The 23674-nt window shown below is 37.4% G+C and overlaps 1 protein-coding gene across 1 annotated transcript in view; it reads right to left on the bottom strand.

Moving 5' to 3' along the window:
* The window catches only part of LOC128982792 (protein CNPPD1), a 96285-nt gene that overhangs the window by 35715 nt on the left and 36896 nt on the right, over positions 1–23674 (bottom strand). The window contains exons 2-3 of the mRNA XM_054401799.1: positions 9924–10023; positions 3377–3582 (exon numbers count right to left, since the gene is read on the bottom strand). Coding sequence (XP_054257774.1) covers positions 3377–3582; positions 9924–10023 — 306 coding nt within the window. The remainder of the gene's footprint in view (positions 1–3376; positions 3583–9923; positions 10024–23674) is intronic.

Raw genomic sequence — 23674 nt, 5'->3', positions numbered from 1 at the left:
TCGCTAACTCCCAATCAGAAGCCTTGCGGGCCGTCCAATGACATTTGGTGAGTCGGTGGCTCAGTCGGTAGCGTCTCGGACTTCGGGCCCAAGGCAGTAGTGTCGTGGGTTCGGATCCTGGTCACTGCCACTAACTTTTATCAGTACAGTTCACCTTTGTACTGTACCGGCTCACCCCTTGCTTTGCTGGATACGTTCCACGCACAGATCTGTAGTCTATGTGGACGGGCAAATGCAAGGTTAAAAGAGGCCGCCAACCTCTATAAAAAAAAAAAAAAAAAGGGAGCCAAGCACGAAGATTTTTAGCCAGTGTTGCCGAAAGTGTAGTACCTATATCAGTACCATAATGTCGAATCCTACGAATAATTAGGATTAAGAGCGACGTAGTCGATAAAATAAATATATATTCAGAAGTATGTTTAATATGATTCTTATGATTATTAGGGTAGAAAATGCATTATAGTCTTACCATAGACTAACCAACACAAGTAAACTTTACATCTCATTTTAACTTTGAGCATGCTTTGAGGCTCGTTGTTCGTGTCTAGTTCATGTCCGGTCACACCGATCACTAGTGTTGACGAAATTGTGTTTCTATTATTTTATAGTTAACTTTATGATTTGTTCTTTACTGTTTGGTTATATAACTAGGGGACGTGTTATTAGTTGTGATTAGAACGTTTTATTTGGTTAAACGAGGTTTTAAATGACTGAAACAATAAACAATTGTAAACAAAACACGACCTCTAAAGACAGTGCACCGGACAGATCTAACAATAAAACTGACTTCAGCTGATCCATAAGGATGAAAAATGTACTTTTAATATAAGGGGGTTTCTTACTTAAATAGTTGCATGGGATGCAAAAAGATAATATTGTACATTTAATTTGGATCTTTTACATGTAATGAAATAGCTATTTTCGTAGCCCGCCATTTGTTTCTTTTATTCAAATAAATACCATTATGTGAACTTCTGCAAATAAAATTATTAAGTTCGTATTTTATATACTGGGCTTGTAACCTTGAATCATAAATCATGATAAAATTTACACGTTAAACGTTATTACAGAAATACAATGGAGTGGTAATGTTTTTTTTCAAAAATAGAGCTATTGAATTTTAATAAATATTGATCAATACATTATAAAGTGGTAGGCCTGATGTATTCATGGATTACATTACAAATTTGTCTATGCATAAATACAACTTGTAAATTTCTGAAATCGTAGGCTATTAGTTAGAACTCGGGTCATCCTCTTAATTTTGTTTAATTAATATTAATTTTACGTCTTTCAGTAGGCCTACTTTTTAAAAGTCTGGAGTTTTTATGGTTCTAAATGGACCCAGTCGTTCTTGTTTGTTATCATTTTTATGAATGGTGGCCATAGCTAAAATTACTTGATCTTATCCAAAAACAAAGCTATTGTCTATTGAGTAGCTCAGTACCGGGGAACGGGGAATTGAGCAATGGCTTGGTATAGTTTATTTCGATTGTGAAAGCAATATAAAGAAAATCCAACACTCAATTCAGGAAAATCCGTCAAGTCGTTGATTAAGAATCGTGAATTAAAATAAGCCTGTCACGTTTTAGTATATGAATATTATATCTTCTATTATTTACTAGTGATGCTTAGGTGTACAATCTAAAAACTGTTTTAAAACATGCAACATTATTACTAAAAAATTCAAAACATTTTAGAATTAGGCAACTATTTACTAGCAGGCGTACAATGCTTTGGTTTAAAATATTAGGAATAGATTTAGGCCTCTACAGCTATTCTATAAATTGATATGAACTTGGTCTATGTCATATTTGTACACGTTGGACGATTCAACGACGAACATTTAATTTTAAATCTATGAATTAGTTATGAAAGTTACGATGGTTGATGACTATATTAATTAATAGTTTTGGTTTATTACCACATTACGATTAAATTTGCTTTCCGTGTTTGAGAACTTGCGTGTATTTTAGCTTAATTTCGTAGAGGTTTAATTATTTAGTACCTATTAACTGAATTTTTAATATTTTTCATATTCTATTATTTTCTTTTATATTGATGGCATCTATATTTAAGATCGAAATCATAAACATTTAATTGGCCATTGTAATGTTAAATTTAAAAAATCACTTTTTGTTGATTTTCTTTATTGTTTTTTAATTACTTTGGGCTAGTTATCTGTTAAAAGTAGAATTGATAACAAATAACAATAACATTTACTGTATCTTCATTGACACTGACATTTTGAAATACGGCAGTGTACGATTATTTCGTCATACAAGGTTGGCAACGCTCCGTGCAGTGGGCGCAGCCGGGTTAGCGACTTCCAGAGTTAGCGAATTCCGCCGCGAGACAAAATCGAGTTAGCGGGTTCCGGAGTTAGCCAATTCCTGACTTAGACGGTTAGCCAGTTCCAGAGTTGGCCAGTTCCGACACACGACCGAGTTAGCAAGTTCCTGAGTTAGCCAATTCCTATGTCTCAATTCCTTCACAGGAGACACCAGGAAGAATGGGTATTTTTTTGTCTGAGTTTAGGCCCCTTTTATTCACCGCGGTTGCCCACCAGCGGGCGCCCGCTGCGGTTTTATAAATGCATTGCCGTAAATGGGTGCTTTTATTGAAATAGGAGCGGTCTCAGAAGTTGCGGGTATCGCGGCGGTTTGTAAATTCACCCGCTTGCACTTAGAAACCGCCGGCGGGTAGCGGTTCGTATATGCATTGTGTTATATGGGATCGTTTATTCAACGCAGGAGCCCGCCGTCGCTCTAGCATTGCTGCCAACCCAAGTCACCAGTGTCACTTACTACTCGTGGTCTAGTTATTCGGCAGCACTGGTTGGTTGGGTTGGCAGTACTGTTACACTATCCACGTGACAGCGGTCGATCGCAGGTGACACATTGGTGCAGCGGTCGCCCGCGGCGGGGTGAATAAAAGGGGCCTTAGTTAAGAATAGGTGCTTTATTATGGTGTAGGTTGGTAGTAAATTTCCCCGTGAAATCCCCTTCTGGCAAGCTTGGAAATCAACTCGTCCACTTTTTTCTCCCTCCTATTGGCAATACAATGGGACAGGCTGGTTCCAGACAGTGCTGCTATCTGTAAGTGTTCAGCAAACTATGTCATCTCTCGACGCTGCACCGCACCAGGGCTACGCCTGCCATTTGGTGGGCCGCAGCGAACATGTTAAGAGGGTGCTTACTGTATCAGCTGACATTCTCTAGTTCATTCTCTAGATTCCATATTCTTGTTAATACATATTATTTGTTCCAGAATTTTTTTAATTAGCCTATGTTCTAATGTTTTTTTTATGTTTTAAAGTATATACAACTAATCTCAATATACCAAATCTTCGTTTTAAAAGGAAACATAAACTCACCATTGAGACCAGGAAGAGTTCAGAGGGGGGCACTTTTTCAATATATTCAGAGTTGCAAGTCTTGAGTCGCTCGAGGTAAAGTAATGCTAATACAAGAGATGCAGGGGAGGCGCAAGTGTTGCGGGAAATCTCTGTGGCTTGGTCTACATGCAGACGGTCAAGAGAACAGCCGTGCTTCACTTCCGAGAATAGCTCAGCTGTCAGCTCTGGCAAACGCAATAATAATAATAATAGGAAAATTCATAGACTTTTAGAAGAACTACACTAGGCTAGAAAAACTCAAAATGGGCTATGAGTTTATGTGTTTTTATCTGTATTCCTATGACTTCTCAAAATAAGTAAACAACATAGTGTTAAAATTACCATCATAATAACTTGCACTTTGTAGGCCTCAAAAAATTTTTTTTTTCTAAATTCGGTAAATGTTCTGTATACTTCTACAGATTAAATTTGTTGTTTAGATTATGTCTACTTAGAGCTTTTTGCATGCTAAATCCAAAAATGCAATCAGTTTTTGTCGGAAAGATTCCTATGTGACCGTAAAGTTAAATATCACAAAACAAATTATGGTTTCATTGAGTAATTCGGATGGTGGTATGGGCCTAGTTAAAGTGGCGACTAACACTTGAAAGGGGAGGAAGGTTTGTGGAGTGGAAACAGCTGTTGGTGTTCTATGAGAATCGCACACAACTGCAAGATGACGAGATGTAAACAAAACTTTCCTAGTACTGATTTACAAATAAAGCATATATAGTTAAAAAGAATAAGTATAAAGTGAAACTATTCCAACCAAACTTAACCACACCAAACTTCTGGAACATTTCAAAATCCTGTTTGATGTCAGAAAAGACATGTGTGGAAAAAAGATCAGACTTTCTGTGGATTCATGACTGTATTACTTAAGTCCTTTGAAGTTCAAATTTAGGTTATAATGAAACGACTTATAAATTGATGTTTGTTAAAAATATTAAAGACAGACAAGACAAAAATTAATCGGACTTGACAAAAGATGTATATTTAAATTGGATAATGTTTACAAAAATCATAATAATAAAATAAAACATATGTTAGTTCAAAGAAGGTTTTAACATAAGAAAGAAGGCAGGCATAGATTATTACATTCTCTCCCCCCCAAGAACTAACCATTCGAAAATTAGTTTCTTTTTCCTTTTCATTAGTTTTTTCTTTGGAGCAATAGTAATTTTTAGCCGAGGCTTGCGAAGGCTAACTTTGGCACTCACCAGTTCTTTAGTGATTTTCACTTTGAGCATACGTTTACTTCTTTGTTGTTTGATTTCTTTGAATATTTCAGAATACTTCTTATTCCTCTGGTTATCACTGCTGGACTTGTTGTGGTACTGTGAGATGTCAAAGCTCTCGTCACTGACCAGGTTAATTGAACCGTCCACTTGTGACATTCTTCTCACAGTGTCGTCTCTGGAGATTTCCACAGGTGACAAGATGGGTATGTCCTCCACGCTGTCTCCTAGCACCTCCGCCATCGGCTCTTCAAGACACCATGGTGGCGTCGTAGGTTCCTCTGCGCTACTACAGTTGTGTTTAAACAAAGGACATCAGGCATGGGAACACGAAAACACACTGAGCACACTTGTTTGTTTGCTTGCCATCGTTAATTCTCCTCACAGTCTCGTCTCTGGAGATTTCCACAGGTCACAAGTTGGGTATGTCCTTCACGCTGTCTCCTAGCGGCTCCGCCACCAGCTTCTCAAGACACAATTGTGGCATTGCAGGTTCCTCTAAGCAACTACGGTTGTGTTTAAACAAGGCCATCAGGCATGGGAACACGCAAACACACTGAGCACACTTGTTTGTTTGCTTGCCATCGTTAATTCTCCTCACAGTCTCGTCTCTGGAGATTTCCACAGGTGACAATTTGGGTATGTCCTTCACGCTGTCTCCTAGCGGCTCCGCCACCAGCTTCTCAAGACACAATTGTGGCATTGCAGGTTCCTCTAAGCAACTACAGTTGTGTTTAAACAAAGGACATCAGGCATGGGAACACGCAAACACACTGAGCACACTTGTTTGTTTGCTTGCCATCGTTAATTCTCCTCACAGTCTCGTCTCTGGAGATTTCCACAGGTGACAAGTTGGGTATGTCCTTCACTCTGTCTCCTAGCGGCTCCGCCACCAGCTTCTCAAGACACAATTGTGGCATTGCAGGTTCCTCTAAGCAACTACAGTTGTGTTTAAACAAGGCCATCAGGCATGGGAACACGCAAACACACTGAGCACACTTGTTTGTTTGCTTGCCATCGTTAATTCTCCTCACAGTCTCGTCTCTGGAGATTTCCACAGGTGACAATTTGGGTATGTCCTTCACGCTGTCTCCTAGCGGCTCCGCCACCAGCTTCTCAAGACACAATTGTGGCATTGCAGGTTCCTCTAAGCAACTACAGTTGTGTTTAAACAAAGGACATCAGGCATGGGAACACGCAAACACACTGAGCACACTTGTTTGTTTGCTTGCCATCGTTAATTCTCCTCACAGTCTCGTCTCTGGAGATTTCCACAGGTGATCTAAGTCTCCTTTTAAGTCTCCTAGCGGCTCCGCCACCGGCTTCTCAAGACACAATTGTGGCATTGCAGGTTCCTCTAAGCAACAACAGTTGTGTTCAAACAAGGCCATCAGGCATGGGAACACACAGCCACACTGAGCACACTTGTTTGTTTGCTTGTCATTGTTATTCTTGTGTTCTTTCCAGTACACATATTTCTTCTTGTGTCTGTAGAATGGGTTATTGTCAAACTGTATGTCACATCCGTTACAAATTATCAACTCTGAGTCGTTCTCCGTTTTCTTCACATTCCATAGAGGTTTGGCTTTAATTTGTTTTTCTTTTGTTTTCACTTTCTTCCTTTTGTCAGTTATCGCAAAGATCTTGTTCTTGATTTTGACACTAGATTCCAGCATGGCTTCCTTCAAGACTTCAAGTATTTTTGAATTTTCTATCGGCTCATTGTCAACCAGACCTATCTCATTTTCTTTATCAGGCTCTTCCGTATGCTCTCCAACCACTCGTACTGTCTGGACACTGGTGAGAATATCAGAATGTTTCTCAGAGTCTTGAACCATATCCTTAGCCTCCAAGGGTTGGCATTCCTTCTCTAACGCTTTTTCTTTTATTGGATCCCTGTCTAAATGTGCTGTTTTGATTTTCATATCTTTGTTTCGAGTCCTTTCTTCTTGTGAGATGTTTTCTGCACCGTATTTGTCAATCTCAAATGATTCCTTTGCTGTTTTGTACAATTTATCATATTTAAAACATGTCAGAGCAAAGTTGTCATTGATACGTCCACCACTGTATTCTGAACATTTTCCATGCAACGACCAGCCTAAGTAACTCCAGGGTAAAACTGGCGAGTTAGGAGGCCCTTCCACAACTTTCCTTGTCAATATTAGGTTGCAATTATCTTGACCAATCAAGATGGTAGGTTTGGCATGAGATGTTGGTAGAGGTTGGTCAATTGAATTTAAATGAGACCATGTCTCACGAAGCTTTACTGAATCGATCCGACTGTTGGGGTTAATCTAGGGGAAATTGAGTTCTTACATTAGTCAATGTGAAAACTTCGTCTTCGTAGAGCCCTTTTATTTTAAGTTCAACTCGTCTGGACGTTGGGTCAAAATTTTTAGTTGCATTTGACCAACAAGTGGTAAGGGGTTCAATGCTACCACTGATGCCTAATTTATCGGCTGTAGTTGAATCTAGTAGAGATATGGTTGAACCGTCATCTAAAAGTGCATATGTGTCGATCTGACAGCTTGGACCATACAATGTAACTGGACATACTCTTAGTAAAACATGGTTATTTACCGAGTGATTGCTTATAATTTCTTCTTTTGATTTACCTTCCTGGCTGAAAGTGTTCTGTACTCTGTCCCAGCTGATCTCTTGGGCATTTTTAGTGGCACTGCCAGTATGCAGAAGGCGATGGTGGGATAGTTTGCACCCATTGATTCCACAAGGTTTCTTTAAATTGCAAAATTTGATGTGGTGACGACGGAAGCAAAAGAAACACAGTTCTTTCTCAATTATCATCTTCCACCGCTGCGCGACTTCTGCTTTTCTGAAAAGCTTACATTTATCGGTTTCATGACTCTCCGAGCAAAACATGCAAACGTTTTCATTGGGTGAATTAGTCAAAACTGGTTTAGGGTCACTTCTCTTCCGCGCTGTCTCCTCAGGTGGACGAAAATAAATACTCATAATGGAACACTGATTTTCAAGCCAGTTACAGAATACTTTCAGGTCAATAGGTTTTTCCAAATGCATGCTATTTACATGTTCAGCCCACCTGTACTTCAGAGTATAGGGGAGCTTACTTAAAAGTTCATTCAGCAAGAGAGGATTTATTAAGTACATTTCCAAATCCAACGACTCTGCGGTAGAGGTCAGGTTTAAAAGAGTTGTTGAAAACTCAATAAGGCTGACAGCGTCATCCTCCTTGACTGGTTGGAGCATGCGCGCCTTCTTCAACATTGACTCAACTATAAACTCTGGACGTCCAAAACGCATTTGTAAAGTTTTCATTACTGTACTCAAATTTTTACCTGATATAAATAGAGGTTTTACCATTTTAAAGGCATCTCCCTCCAGACAATTTCTTATTCTGTCAAGGTTTTCATCGTCATTAAAAAGGTGTTTAGTCTTATTGTAACAGGAATAGAACATGGGCCATTCGTCTGGTTTCCCGCTGAAGGATGGAAGACGCTGTCGGCATGAGACAGGTTGGTTGGGGTTGGATGAATTTATAGCTTTTGAAAAGGAGTCTGCTAGTTTATCAATAGCCGTGGACACGATGGCTGACGATGTCAAAGGAACTGATGGTTCCTCATTCAGCCACCTCTTGACTTTGACATTAGAGTCCTCCTCAACTGTAGCAATATTGAAGCTTACCTTGTCAGGGTCTTCATTAGCTTCCAAATGACGACTGCCCAAGACCAAAGAAGACTCAAGTTCGGTCCTTACTCTCAGCAGACGCTTCTGGCGTTCTAGTTCTCTTGCTTCAGCTTGACGTTGTCGTTCCATTTCCCTCTCCTCTCTTCGCCTCTGTTGTTCCTGCATTTGACGCTCCATCTCTTGTCTCTGTTGCGCCATCTCCTTTTCTTCAAATTCTTTCAGTCGTTGCAACTCCCTTTCTTCGTGTATTTTCTCAAGCTTGTTCATTTCTTCTATTTCTTCTAGTTGCAGTTGAACTAACTGGCGCTTGCTGGAAGTTGAAGATGTGGTTTTTGACTTAGAAGGGGGTTTTGGAGGTTGACCATCTCTTTCTATGGGTTCCTCATTCTTGTCATTTACATTTTCTGGGAAATATCTATTTGGAGGGTGTTTCTCTCTCCCTGACTTTCGGATTGACATATTTCTTGACATAATTTATAAGTCGGGTTTCGGCACCAATGTTAAAAATATTAAAGACAGACAAGACAAAAATTAATAGGACTTGACAAAAGATGTGTATTTAAATTGGATAATGTTTACAAAAATCATAATAATAAAATAAAACATATGTTAGTTCAAAGAAGGTAGTTTTAACATACGAAAGAAGGCAGGCATAGATTATTACAATGTTACCTCCAGACTGTTTTCCGCATAAATTCAACCTTTCTTCCCCACATGCCTAAATAAGAACTCTTTAAGTCTGAATAAATCGATTCCATTGCGCATGGAGTTGAATATGTAATTTTAAATTTAGTTTTACAGACACTTAGGAGTCTTTACTACAAAAACTGATTGTATTTTTGCATTCAGTGTGAAAAAAATAAAACATACAAGTAAAATGTTTAATCTGTAGAAAGTATATGGAACATTTGCCCAAAATTCATATAAAATTCAAATTGACTAAGTTATGCCAGCTATATAATTCCGTGCTTAAAATAACTGTATAGCTTTATAACACAACACTGACCTTATCTTAGCACATTCTCTGCTTTCTTGCTTGGTAATGTGTACTGCTAATACAATAAGCTTGGAACAACTGGAGGTGAAGCCAAACAAAAGATGTTACTCAATGCAAAAAGAGCCCATATTTTTTATAATTACCTATTTATTAAACGTTCATGGATTTTGCAAGAGGGTTTTTGTGTAACAAATGGCTGTAATAAAACCTAAAATATGTATGTTGCTAGCCCAGAGGATAGCATATTGGATTATAGATAGGAGCAGGTTCAAACCCTGATATATCAACAAAAATGTTTGGACAGCTTCTTTAAAGTGCTTGTGTTAATGCCACTTACTTGGATACTAAATAATATTAGACTAAAACCCTGCTACCGTACCTAATAATTTGCGAGGTCAAGATCTCTTACTGAAAAAGACAGCTGTACCTCAAAACTGTTGCACAAAGGCCTATGTATAAATTCAGTAAGGCTAGTTTATTTCAGCCCAGAACAGACCAAACAGAAAAGAAGAATGTTATGCCTAGACCCTATGGTTTTGAATTAGGCTTGCATTGAATTAGGTGGTCAGTCTGTAGACATACTTGAGAAAATAAAAATAATATTTAGGCCTAAGGATAGACAAACCTGTAACTGGAAGACTGAAATGATCAGGGTATGGGTTTTTTCTTCCACAGTAGAGAGTTTTTGTTATTCGAGACAAGAATTTATCGTGGTCGCCAATTCCCTGTAATGAAATCCTAGGCTATATTATTAAAACAATGTTGTATTACTAATAATAAGAAAACCCTGCTATAATATTGGTTTAACATCTAGAAATCCACAATACAAAGCAAGGATTACCAAATTACATTTAAGTATACTGACTTAATGAACGGTATTTATTGTGATTAAGTGACCATGGAAACCTATAGGCCTATAAATTAATTTATCATCAGCAACTAAATATTTAGCCTAGCTGGAAATAGCGGTGCAACAATTTTTCCATGCTCACGAATATTAACGGAACTACAGCCGTGTAAGATTAATTTACTTTTGTAAATTTACTATCGTAGCCTATTTGTTAAGATTGATCAAATTTATGTTAATTACAAGTGATTTAAAGTAAATAGCAGACTCACTATTTATCTGAAAACAACGGTGCAAAACTTTTCCAAGGGCAAGAATATTATCTGAACCACGATAGTTGAAGTTTTGATTTATCGAATTCTTTTGCTTACATTCTGGTGTGCTTGCACCATTACGGCAAACTAAAACCGAAATGATAATACGTAAACTGATGAGGAGAAGAGAAGGAATATAATAAATAGGCTAAGTTAATGAAAATGCATTCAAAGTAGGCCTACATGAGTTGGGTTACAAAAATACTAAAAACTAAAACACAATGAATATTTTCAGAAAAAACTTAATAGTCTATCAGATTTTATTTAAGCTAGGCATGTGTGGAAGGCAAATCGGGCTTTATGAGGATTCCTAGCTGTAATATGTGTTTTGAAGTTAGGTTAGGTTAGGTTAGCAAGGTAAAGTGTAGGTTATAGAGAACCGAGTTCATAATTTAAATTAGGCCTACACATAAGTTTAAAAGGCTTAAGAGTCCTTGGAGGCTAGTGGCCATCTTGGATAATTTCAAACCGCTGCTAAAGAGTTAATTATGCTAACAACCAAAAATGTTTTTTCAAACACCCAAGTGATTATACAGTTGAGTCCCGGTTAAACGAATTTGGGTTAACCGAAACCCAGGTTAACTGAAACGGTTCAATAAAATAATACAGGGCTAAAATATAAGTAATACGTAATGTAAAATGCTTTAGTAACTTCAGTTGTTTAGTTTAAAGTATTTTACAACCCAGTGTAACATTTCTGTAGCTGAAATAAAATACTGTATTAATATAGACATTGTTTTAAATTCATTTTTCCTACACACCGTGGTAATACGAGGGTCGTCTCAAAAGTAAGTTACAAATTTGATTTGAAAAGGGTATATTTTAAAAGATACATACATAGACTATTTTTCTACATAGTCGCCATCTTTTTCAAGGCATTTTTGATAACGTGGCAACACTTTTTTTGGTCCAGCATCATACCACTATGCCGCCATTTTGGTTAGCCATTGTTCCACCTCCCGTTTCAGTTCGTCTTCGTTTTCGAAGCGCGCTTCCCGCCTAAATGCCGCTTCAACTCCGGGAAGAGATGAAAATCACTCGTCGCCAAGTCAGGAGAGTAAGGTGGATGGCCGAAAACATCCCATCGGAAGGATTCCAGAAGGTCTTGTGTTTGACGGGCGGTGTGTGGGCGAGCATTGTCGTGAAACAAAACCACTGTTTTGGTCAACTTTCCCCTCCTTTTGTTCTGTATCGCCCTTCTCAGCTTACGTAGCACTTCACAATAACGTTCAGCTGTAATTGTTTCCCCCCTTGGCAGGTAATCAATCAACAATACTCCCTTAGAGTCCCAAAAGATCATTGCCATGACCTTGCCAGCTGATTCGACGACTTTTGCCTTTTTTGGAGTAGGCTCGTCCTTTCCCTTCCACACCATGCTCTGCCGCTTGCTTTGGGGCGTCCAAATGTGCACCCAAGTCTCGTCCCCGGTTACTATCCTGTTGAATAGGCCATCTCCCTCATCATCAAAAATTTTTTGGAACTGGAGAGCAGCATCAACCCTCTGCTCCTTATGCCTTTCTGAAAGAAGGCGTGGCACCCATCTTGCACAGACTTTTGACAAACTGAGATCGTCCGAAATGATTCTGTGAAGCGACGCACGACTAATTTAAACATTTGGAGGAAGCTGTGTAATGATTTCATCCAATGTCAAGCGCCGGTCGGTGTCAATGACCTTGCGGACATCTTCAACAACAGTCAAAGCGCGGGAAGTGGACGGGCGGCCACTTCGTTGTTCATCGTGTAACGATTTCGCCCATCAATAAACGATTGACGCCAGCGTGAAACCATTGGCCTAGACATCACATTTTCACCATAAACACTGCACAATTCTCGATGAATTTCACTTGCATTTTTATTCTTTGCAGTCAAAAATCTAATTACTGCACAGATTTCACAATCGGCGGTGGGAACAAGTGGTGTCTCCATGATGGCCGGAGCGATACTGGAACTGGAAGGGCGAGTGCCGTAGGCGGCCGCGACGTTTACAGTGTTGCCACTACATCCAGACGAAAATTCCCCGCGACTCCCCGCTTTCTAGCGCTCGACGCTTTGATTTAAAACAAATGTGTAACTTACTTTTGAGACGACCCTCGTACATAGGCTATTTTTACCATATGACAGGTTAAACAAAAGATTAGTTATCCGAAACGGATATTCCCCCTTTATTTCGGTTGAGTGGGGTTCTACTATAATCAGAATCAGAATTTTTTATTGCCATAATAATACAAAATTGTACAGGGCAAAAGTCACTAAAACTAAACAGATAAAATCAGACCCATAACAATAAAGATATAAACTTCAAGAGGTACATACTATTTACATTTTAAAAACGAAGAAACACTGGAAAATTCCTTATCAACTAAATATTCCCTCAAACCATGCTTAATTTTTTTTTATCATTTTGCCCTTGATTGCATTGGTAAGAGTTTTGTAAAGACGGATACACATAGAGAATGACTGTTTTTTTATGAAAAGTGGTACGAGATATTGGAATAGGTAGGTTTCTTAGTTGTTCCTTCTAAGATTGAAGCTGTGGTGAGATGACTCGTGATAAGAAACATTGTTAAATTCCTGCTTATGAAGGACAAGAATACAGAAATGAAAATGAAAATGAAAATGAAAAATTAAAATTGGGAAGGTCAGCATATAATTTCTACAAAAATGGATCTACAAGACTCTATATTTTAAGTGCTCTTTTTTGCAGTTTGAATATTTTCTTAGTTTGAAGTTTGTCGTTAGCCCAAACGGGCACACAATATGTAAGAAAAGGGTAAACATGACCGTAATAAGATGTCAGAAGGATGCGTCTGCCTTGATAACAGGAGAATTTTGTCGATATGGTTGGAAAACCTTAGGAATCTGTGTTGTACAGGAGTGGGAAACCTTACTTTTTTTATCATCGCTAATAGCCTACAATCAAGGTTTCCACTCATTAACAGCGTTTCAAAGGCTGTTGGGTCAAGTAAAAAATCACTACTACAGTGGGCTATCACGGATGTTGCTGCGATCTCGGAAGATCTTTGCGATTTTGTTGTAATCGTAACAAAGGATGCTGCCAAACTCGCTTTTCCATTGTGTCACTTTTGTTTCAGATCACCACCGCTTTTGGGCTGCCATCGCTGGACCGTACCACCAATAGGCCTATGGCCCAACTCCTAACGGTACTCAAGGCTACCCAATTGTCCGTAACCACAGTTTGGCGTTGGTTCTCGGTACCGGTACTTTTATATTGGAACATTGACAATTTTGCTTCTGAACTGTTTAAATGTACATTGTTTCAATATCATGGTTGGCACCACTGGTACGGTTGCAGACAGTAGGGGTTTGCATCAGCTCCGAGATTTAATTAAATTTCGCGAGTTTTCTAGCGAATGGTGGTTATCTTAGTGGTGATAAGGACTCAGGACTAAGTTTAAGGACGGTAAATATTAACTCCATTTTATCAGTAACCATACCGGTTTACGTCAGTATCGTGAGTTACCTCGTCCGCTCAACGTGGTCCGTACGGTCGAGTATAGACACGTGTATGTGTCCCAGTCGTCGTACTAGTGCCGTGGTTTGTGAAGAACAGTGTAATTAAAGTGACTGTGTCATCGCTGTTTGATGCCAAATACAAGGATAGGAGACTATTTCACGCCGGTGCAGTCAAGGAGTAGTAAACGGAATCGTTTACACATCTCTCCAGAGAGCCCGGGAAACGAAGGTAACCAAGCCATGGACGAGGAAAAAGTGGGAAACATGAGCCTTACACAGCTTATGGAAGGTATGAGTAATCTTCTAGAATGTAAGTTGGACGAGAAGCTTAAATGGTTAGCAACTAAAGAGGACATTGCCGGTATTAACAATAAAGTTCAGGAATTAGTTTATGAAAATGAAAATTTGAGGGAAGAAGTAGCTAACCTAAAGCGCCAGGGAAAAATTGCAAATGACAAGCTTACAGACCTTGAAGCACGATCAAGGCGAAATAACCTTATATTCAAGGGATTGCAGTGGAGAGGCAAAAATCCGGACTTTCGGGAGATAATCAGAGATTTTTGTAAAGATGTTTTGGGGATAGATAGGGTGTGGGTCAACAGGGCCCACCCTCTGGGAAAAGATAGCAAGGCACTCATAGCACATATTCCTGAAGATTCCGACATTACATACATCATTAGCCAGACTAGGAGACTGAGTGGAACTGGGTACATTATACATAGGGACTTTCCTCGTGAGATTAGGGACAAACGGTCTTACCTTGTATCAGTGCGGGCTGAAATACAACGAGTGGTGGGTGACGACAAGGTGAAGATGCAGCTAGTTCATGATCATCTGTATGTGAAGGGACACAAGTTTACGTGGGAAGAGGGCTGTCTAAGATCTGGTCCAACCAATGGCGCAAACATCCTTAAAGAGCTTTTTCGACACGATTTTTCCGACTTTATTGCCAAACTACCGAGCGAGAAGGCAAACAGGCGCAATGAAACTTCAACTGTGAGACAGACACCGACGCCATCTCAGACCTACGCAGGGGCAGCTTCCAAGGAGCCTTCGCGGATGGCAGAGAACAAGAAATCTTCCTCAGCTTCCTCGGGTCCATCCCAAGCAGACGACATCATCAAACCCCCACCTCAGGCCGAGGTGTGAGAGGGCTACGCCAATCCTCCACAAGACCAAAGGCAAGAAATTGATCTTTATCAGGGACTTTTTAGGGCTTTGGTTTATAATGTTTGTGGGCTCAAAAGCAAGGTTAGTGATACCAATTTTTTAAATGTTTTAAAAAGTTATGATTGTATATTTTTTTTGGAAACCTTTATATCAGAGAGTGATGTAGTTTTTATTTCAGCTCAGCTGAAGAATTTCAATTTGTTTTTTAAGTTAGCCGTCAGGACCGGAAATGTAGGGAGGTATAGTGGTGGAGAGATTATAGCAATTAATAAATCATCTCCTTTTATTGACAGCTTGACTTGTGTCGAAGAACATAATTTTAACATTGTAAAAGTGAGTTTCATGAATACACAAAGCTTTCTTTATTTTTTGCCTCTTTATTTAAATTGTAACAACTGGGAACAAGACTTCGAAAATCTAGTTACATTACTTAATAGCAGTGAGAAAGAAAATTGGGTTTTATTAGGGGATTTAAATTGTAGGACAGGGGATGAACAGGGATTTTTAGACGGAGAAGTTAGCAATATAACAAAAAAACTCAGCGATTTTCGGAAATCAAAAGACAAAATCATTAACAGTAGAGGGCGCAAAATTTTAGAGTGTTTTGACAACACAGGTCTTATTATTTTGAATGGGAGATCTGAGAGCGATAAGGAAGGGGAATTTACTTTTATAGGGTCATTGGGTTCATCAGTCATTGATTACGCGGCGTTGTCAGTAAATTCTTTACATCTAATCAATGATTTCAAAGTATTGCCGTACCCAGGCTCAGATCATCTTCCATGTGAAATTAGGTTAAATGTTGCAAGTCCTAGGGTCGCTGGAGGGGAGTGTGGTAAAATCTTACCTTTACTTCCTAAGCTAAAATGGACCGCCAGTGACACTTTAAACTATCATAAACGTACTAATTTAAATTTAGAGTTAGTTACAATTTCTGATGATAACCAAGAAAATATTAATCAGGTAATTAAGTGTGTTTACGAATCTGCTGAACAGAAACCAAACAGTGTTGCTAAAGGTAATAAAATAATAAACAGAAATCCTTGGTTTGACTTTCAATGTTTAGCTGAAAGGAAAAAAAATGTTTAGGCTTTTAAATTTATACAGGAAAACCAATTCAGAGGAAGTAAAGAAAAGCTATCTCACACAATTCAATAACTATAAAAAACTGTGTACTTGTAAAAAGAAATCTTACTACGATAAAATTATATCAGATCTAAATGATAGCAAAAGTGATAGCAAGTCATTCTGGCGGGCCATTAACACCTTCAAAAGGAAAAATGACAATATTGTGGGAGATATATCTGCAACTAATTGGTTAAATCATTTTAAGAATTTATTGAATCCACCACTTCTGACAGGGTCGATAAGTTATGCAGAACCGCTAATAGATAACGACCAGCTGGATAATCCTTTCACTTTCGGTGAATTGAGGAATGTTTTGAAATCAGTGAAATCCGATAAAGCACCTGGACCAGACAGAATACCTTATGAATTTTTCAAAAATGCCTCAGATGAATTTTTAAATATGTTACTAACGGTATACAATAACATTTTTATTAGTGAAACAGTACCAAAAACATTTAAAGAATCGATTATTTTTCCTTTACACAAAAAAGGCGATGTTAATTTAGCTGATAACTACCGAGGTTTGTCTTTTATTAATAGCATTACGAAAATATTCACGAGCCTTATAAATATTAGATTACAAACGTGGATGTGCGAGAATGAAGTACTAACAGAATTTCAGGCAGGTTTCAGAAGAGGATACGCCACCATCGATAACATATTTAATCTGACATGTATAATTAATTTACGTCTATTACAAAAGGGACAAAAGCTTTATGCATTCTTTGTAGATTTTAGCTCGGCTTTCGACACAATTGATCGGAGAGCATTGATTTTCAAATTGGCAAATTTAGGTGTCTCCACGCGAATGCGGAATGTTTTAAAGAGTTATTACAGTGAAACAAGTTCTAGTGTGTGGTGTGGAGGCGGAATAACTAGTTATTTTCAAACTAATACAGGTTTAAGACAAGGATGTAATCTGTCACCGACTTTATTCAGCCTATTTATAAATGATCTGCCAGAAGTGGTGGAAGGGGGGTGTAACATCAATGGGGTTAAAATAAATGTGCTACTTTATGCAGACGATATTATTCTCCTTTCCCCAACGAGCACTGGGCTGCAGCATATGATTAAAAAATTAGAAAACTATTGTGACACTTGGAATCTAACTGTCAATCTAAATAAATCTAAGATAATGGTGTTCAGAAAGGGTGGAAGACTAAAGGCAGGTGATAAGTGGAGGTATAAAGGAAACGTTATCGAGGTGGTAAATCAGTATAAGTATTTAGGGGTTACATTTACAAGCAACCTGTCATGGAACAGCCATTTTAAGGAAAAAGCCAGAGTAGGAAAATTTGTTATCAATTCTGTATGGAATTCTTTATTTAAAAACAATAAAGTGCCAATGATTTCCAAAATATCGTGTTTCGAGGCTGTTGTGCGATCGACAATCTGTTATGGAGCACAGACCTGGGGTTTCATAGAAAGTGAAATAATAGAATCAGTACAAACTTTTTTTCTAAAAAGAATATTTGCACTGCCTTATAATACGCCAAAATATGTATTGTACCTTGAAACATACTTCGATAAACTTTATTTTTACACTATGAATTTAAATATTAACTATATTTTGAGATGTTTAACTTTGCCACCAAAAAGATTGCCAAACTTTTTAGCAAAACAAATAATCGAGAAAAAAACATCTTGGTGTAGAGAATGGGAGTATTTGGGACAAAAATGCAATATTGAGTTTAGTTTCCAAGATCTCGATCCAGAGGGGTTGGGCCTCCAGCTGAGGACGGTGGCGGAAGTGTTGCGTGGCAGGTGGAGGGAGGAGTGTGTAGGCCGAGCGCGGACCTCTGTCCACCACAGGCAATTACTGACGCTCGACCTTGAACTTGGCGATAGGAGCCCAATAATGCTCAACAATACGCATATCGCTTCTTGGGCTATTAAAGCTAGAGCAGAACTGATAAATCTAAACTACAAGCCGTGGTCTGAACAAAATTATCTTTGCACTCTCTGTAATCTTCAACAAAATGAAACTGCATATCATTTTATTGCAATTTGCCCTATTTTAAAACATATCAGACGTCTTTGGCTTGGAAAAAATACTTTAAACGAAACAGAATATGAGTGTTTTTTAAATGGGTGGAATTGGCGAGCTTTAGCCCAGTATTTAAGTAAGGCATGGAAATATAGGTGGGACATAATTAATGAGTTCAATTTATAGCTAAAATTTCTTTCTTTATTTATTTCTCTTCAATTATAATTAAAAATCATGAGACTCTTGGAACCATATTTTTAAACGAATTAATGTTGCTTTTATTTTATGTTTTTACGAGCTGTATTACATAAATTTAAAAATAATTATAAATGTACTTTTTTATATAAGTATACCTAGTTAAATAGTTACTTACATGTTAAAGTTTTAAAATATGTTATTTTACAGCAAGGGGCCAACCAAACAGACGGTTTAAATAAACCATTGTTTTGTGTGTTTTGTTTTTTATTGTAAAAGATGTAAATAAGTTGTGAAGAATAAAGCACTTTTTTCTTTCTTTCTTTTCTTTCTTTCTTCTTCAATATCATATGTTTTACTTTTTATATTAAGCTGTGATCGTATTTATGTTTGTGTGATCTGGATTCCTTTCTTCAATATATTTGTTTCTCATTAATTTAAAAGTTTATTCTCATAAGTCACCTAGAGAAAGAATGCCTTGGACAAGTACGTATCAATAAGTTATGGGCTATTATATAAACAAGGTTTTTTTTTAATTACTTTAAAAAAAGCTGTATAATATTTTCTTCATTGTTTTGCCATTGTAACTGTTGATTTTTTTTCTTGGAGGAAGTATAAAATTGGTTAGACATTATGGCAAATGCTAATGAAAAGATATGTATAGAGAAACTTTTGGGTGCAAGTAATTGGACTAAATGGAAGATGCTTATCCAGTTGTTAAGACAACAAGGCTTGTTAAATTTCATAATGGGATCTGAAGTAAGACCTATTACCATAGATAAAAGGAGTATAGACACAGATACCCCACGAGATAGGGAAGTCGCAAACGCCGTATTTGAGCAAGTACAGTCGCTGTTTTGGCGTTTTAGGCCCGCAGCGTTGCCAAGTCGTGCAGCGCAGGGACGGAAATTCCCAGTTTCCCTCGGAGTGAGAGAGATAGAATGAATGGCAGTGGCGAGTAGCGGTAGCAGTAGTATGCATCGTAGCGGCCCTCTCTACAGTTGACACTACACCTGATACGGCTTGTGCCCATAGCATTTGAGCTACTCACTCTGAATATAAATATGAAATAGATTAAGTCCATTGTTTAATTTATATTTCAACCTGCATACGAGAAATATGTCTCGATTTAGATTGTAAAAGCAATATAAAGGAAACTCACGTTTTTAACAACTAACTATTTTTATATTCGTAAATCAAACTGTATCATGATTTTATGAAACATAAAAAATGTTTATAAAATTTCAACCATTTGAGAATTTGGGCATTAAAAACCAGGGCTAAATCATGAATATTTGTAATTTTACTTGCAATATCAAAACAATTTGTTATAGACAACAAACGAAATACAAAGTTTTCAATTTATGTTCAATCAAACTTTAAACTGTAGGCTACCACTATTGGAACGACTGTATAAGTTACTAGGCCTACTTATTTACAGAATATTTATGATGAACAATAAAAGAGGAGTATTTAAGAAAAAAATCACGTCAAACTACAAGAATAGACAGACAAACAACAAACAAATAATTAAATACCCCCGCTGCAGCAAACCTGCAGACTAAGTGAATTTCCATTAGCCTGATAGGATTTACACTAAAATGTCTCCTTAAAAATATCATATTTATTCCCTTACTATTTAAATAGAATTAGTTAAACGAGTAGGCCTACTTAGGTTTGCTGCAACAGGGAGGGTAAAAAGGTGGTTTTTTATGTTAGTAGGTTAGTAAGAAATTAATGTATTTTCCAAATTCGGTCAAAATATGTTCATAAACAAGCAAACTACAACAGTTGACTTTTTCTCCATAAGAATAACATGGGGATTTTAAATTTACAGTTTTTTGGAATTTTCTCCGTAACCATTAGGCGCGCAATAACGCTTCAATATACTAAATTATTTGTTTTTTTTATGCTCTACAAAATGGTGTGAAAAGAAATTGTAAAATTTTGTGTTTTTAGGGTCAAAAATGGGAAAATCCTATTTTTACCCCATATAACCCCCCATAAACCCCCGTTCCCATAGTCCGATCATGCTGGTTCGCGAACTCGTTAGAATAAATGTAGGTTTACACGTTTGTACCAAATTTCATCAAAATCGGATGATTTTTGCTTGAGTTATCGTGCTAACGGACACATATATATATATATATATGAATTTGAACGGATGGTGTTTTTGGCCTCTAGGGACCTCAAAACAAAAAAATAAATCGGTCCTGGGTCCAAGTCTTACCATGAGTACTACGGTAATAGCTTATTCCCTAATATGGGAAATTCGCTAAAACCAAACCTTTGTAACAATTTATATACAAATACAATATAAAGTAAACAATAAAAAATTAAACATACGAGTAGTTGTTTCAGTCTTAACAACGGGTCCTTTCAAATTAACTATGAATTTTACTTTAAAATATAGATTAGAATCTGTACACGCAATGAAACAGCTTACTAATTTGTAAAAAACTTATTTACAGGATATTCGTTAATAGTTATTGACAACAAAGAAAATAAATATTAAATTAATTGGAAACTGCACTATGGGTAATTTCCATTGATAGTATAGTCCTCGAACCATAAAAACAGCTGCCTGTTTTGCTATTTCTGGCCCACGATTTAAACGTCCTGTGTCTTGAAAACCTTCAAGCATAGATATACCCCCGCCGCAGAAAACCTGCAAACTAAGCGAATTTCCATTTGCCTGATTGGATTTGCACTAAAATGTCTCCTTAAAAATATCACATTTTGGCCTATTCCCTATTTAAGGCTAAACATCCCAGGTTTAGTTCAAAATTCTGCCACCACGTCGCAGCACCAAAATGGAGTCATTTTGTGTTGGTGTTTATTGGTGGAATTTTCATCCGATTTTCATTTTGAAAACTGATTTGTGAACGGGATAAGATAACAATTCACGCCATTAAAGATAAATTTGAATTAAGTTGCTGGTTAAAAAAATTATAGTAAAATAATTGTGTTACAAAATGAAAAATGAAAATTGCAGGTAGTCATTTTGAAGACAATAATTTTTAGTTAATTTTACTTTTTAAATCTTTAAAATCGCTTGGCTGGTTCAGTCGGTATCGTTGTTTAAATATTTGCAGTAATTATAACAAACGCGAGAGAGAGACATGAAGCGGTGCAGGGCACGGCCGCTGTGACTCATTCCAAGGTCACACTCACATTCGCTACCCCTCCCCACCACAAGACGGCATGGGTGTACACACAAGACCCCACTACACTACGGTACACAGGTGGATGGTGGTTTCCCGCGCTTCCATCCACGTGCTCTGCAGCGAATCTTCTTTATTGTACCATTGCGTCGCCTTGTAATTGGTGTTATTGAGAACGTTTTTTCGTGTGACATTTGTTTTCTCAATGGATCGCCGAGGAACAACGAAATCTAAAAAGCAGCTTAGGCTCTCAACGAAGAGGAAAAAGCGCAGACTGCCTCTAGCTCTGCTCACTGCTATAAAATCTCGAAGGTTAGTATTAGCACAGATAAAACATACTCCGTATTAGCTAAACTATATAAAAAAAAACATAATTTGGTTATTCATACATAACTTGGATAATCGCTCCGTATAGATGTAATATAATAACTTTTAACAAATGTTAGCGAATATAAGAAAATAATTAATTATTGTTCCTGATTTACCTTCAACACGATTTGGGGTAAAGTAGTTTTAATTTATATAATAATTTCAGTGATAACAAGCAATGTAGGCTAGCTACTACTAAGTGGGTAGGTGAAATATACATACAAACAAACAAACAGTTATACATCCGATTTGATCTCCTTATACATTTATATTTAATACATTGTGTCTAATTTAGTTAATTCCAATGACAGTAATAAATTTATTATATGAGATGAAAAAAATAGTTACTGCATTCGTGATAACTGATTACAAAAAAGTACAGTTTTGTATATAAATATTGAACAGTAATTTGAGTCTTAATAAGTAAGGTATATTTTTATACGGGAAGGAATATTAAGACAAATTACGTTTAACATGATAACAACTGTTACTTTATGTATGAGAATTATGACGAATCCTAATCCTTCCGCATTTACTTCTTTCAGTGAAGAACTGACAACATCTACACGAACAGAACCAGTGGTTCAGATAAATCCAACATCCTCTGAGGTCGTGGCAGTTACTACAGCTACATCTTCCAATGAATTCATTCCTCAGTAAGTTTTTTTTGTAGTGTAAATAACTTATGTTAAGAATAGAGTTTCATTTGCTTAAAAATTATGTAAAATATTAGTTTCATTTGTTTAATTTCTACAAGTCAAAGGTTTTAGTAAACATAAAAATATTTTTGGAGAGTAACAGAGAACGTAGTATAGATTTGCTGCCATAGGCTTGAAAAATACAGCTTTAAAAAAATACTTTAGGAAATATTCACAATTAGACATTTTGATTTTTTTTTCAGAATGACCTCCACCCCTAATAAAGAAGGGAAGAAAAGAAGTTATAGGAAAAGGAGAAGGGTTCCTTTACAACTGATGAAGTGGAGGCTTGCTAAAAAGTAAGTGCTGTTGCAAAAGTAACTGTTGAATAACTGGAAGAGCTAACTACATAAACACTCTTTAAAACAGTTAGGCCTATCCATTTATAAAACCCTAAAGTACCCATGAACTTTTTAGAAAAATAAAATACAAGTAACAGTCTTATAAAACATTTACTTGCGCAAAACAAGCCATTATTTCATAAATTATTATTATATTTAATAACATATTTTATTAATTCATTAATATATTATTATGAGTTGAGTATGTCGTTGAAATAGGTAGGTCTAGTTCATAAAACTATTTTTTGGGGGAAAAATGGTTAAAAAATATTCTCCCCAGATGGGTCTCGAACCCCATACCTTTGCATTACGAATCTCGTACAGTAGTCGCATGTTCCAGGATCACGGTTAGCTCAGAGGTAGGGTACAGTTGTCGCAGGTAGTCTGGGCGCGCGGCCGCGCTAGGGTGCGGGGTGTAGAGGGGAGTGTTTATTGCTCATTTCCAAAAACATCTGGCCCACACGGCTCTCTGGGGTTGTTCAGCGCCTCACTGCTGTCTTCATGGCTTTGGCGTGGAGGACGGTTAGTACACAAGGGTCCGCGCGCCCAGACTCGCTGCGACAACTGTACCCTACCTCTGAGCTAACCGTGATCCTGGTTGTTGTAAGTTTTCAAGCGGTCTAACAGGAAATGAATATGGCAACGGCCGCAATAATAGAAATATTTGATACAACTGTCTGTTTAGGCAT

This window comes from Macrosteles quadrilineatus, unplaced genomic scaffold (assembly GCF_028750875.1).
Source record: "Macrosteles quadrilineatus isolate MER2022 unplaced genomic scaffold, UCM_ALF_1.0 Scaffold_1__1_contigs__length_201487025, whole genome shotgun sequence".
Classification (NCBI taxonomy): Eukaryota; Metazoa; Arthropoda; class Insecta; order Hemiptera; family Cicadellidae; genus Macrosteles; species Macrosteles quadrilineatus.
Note: the sequence above shows the minus strand (reverse complement) of the source record. Positions and strands in the feature narration are given on the sequence as shown.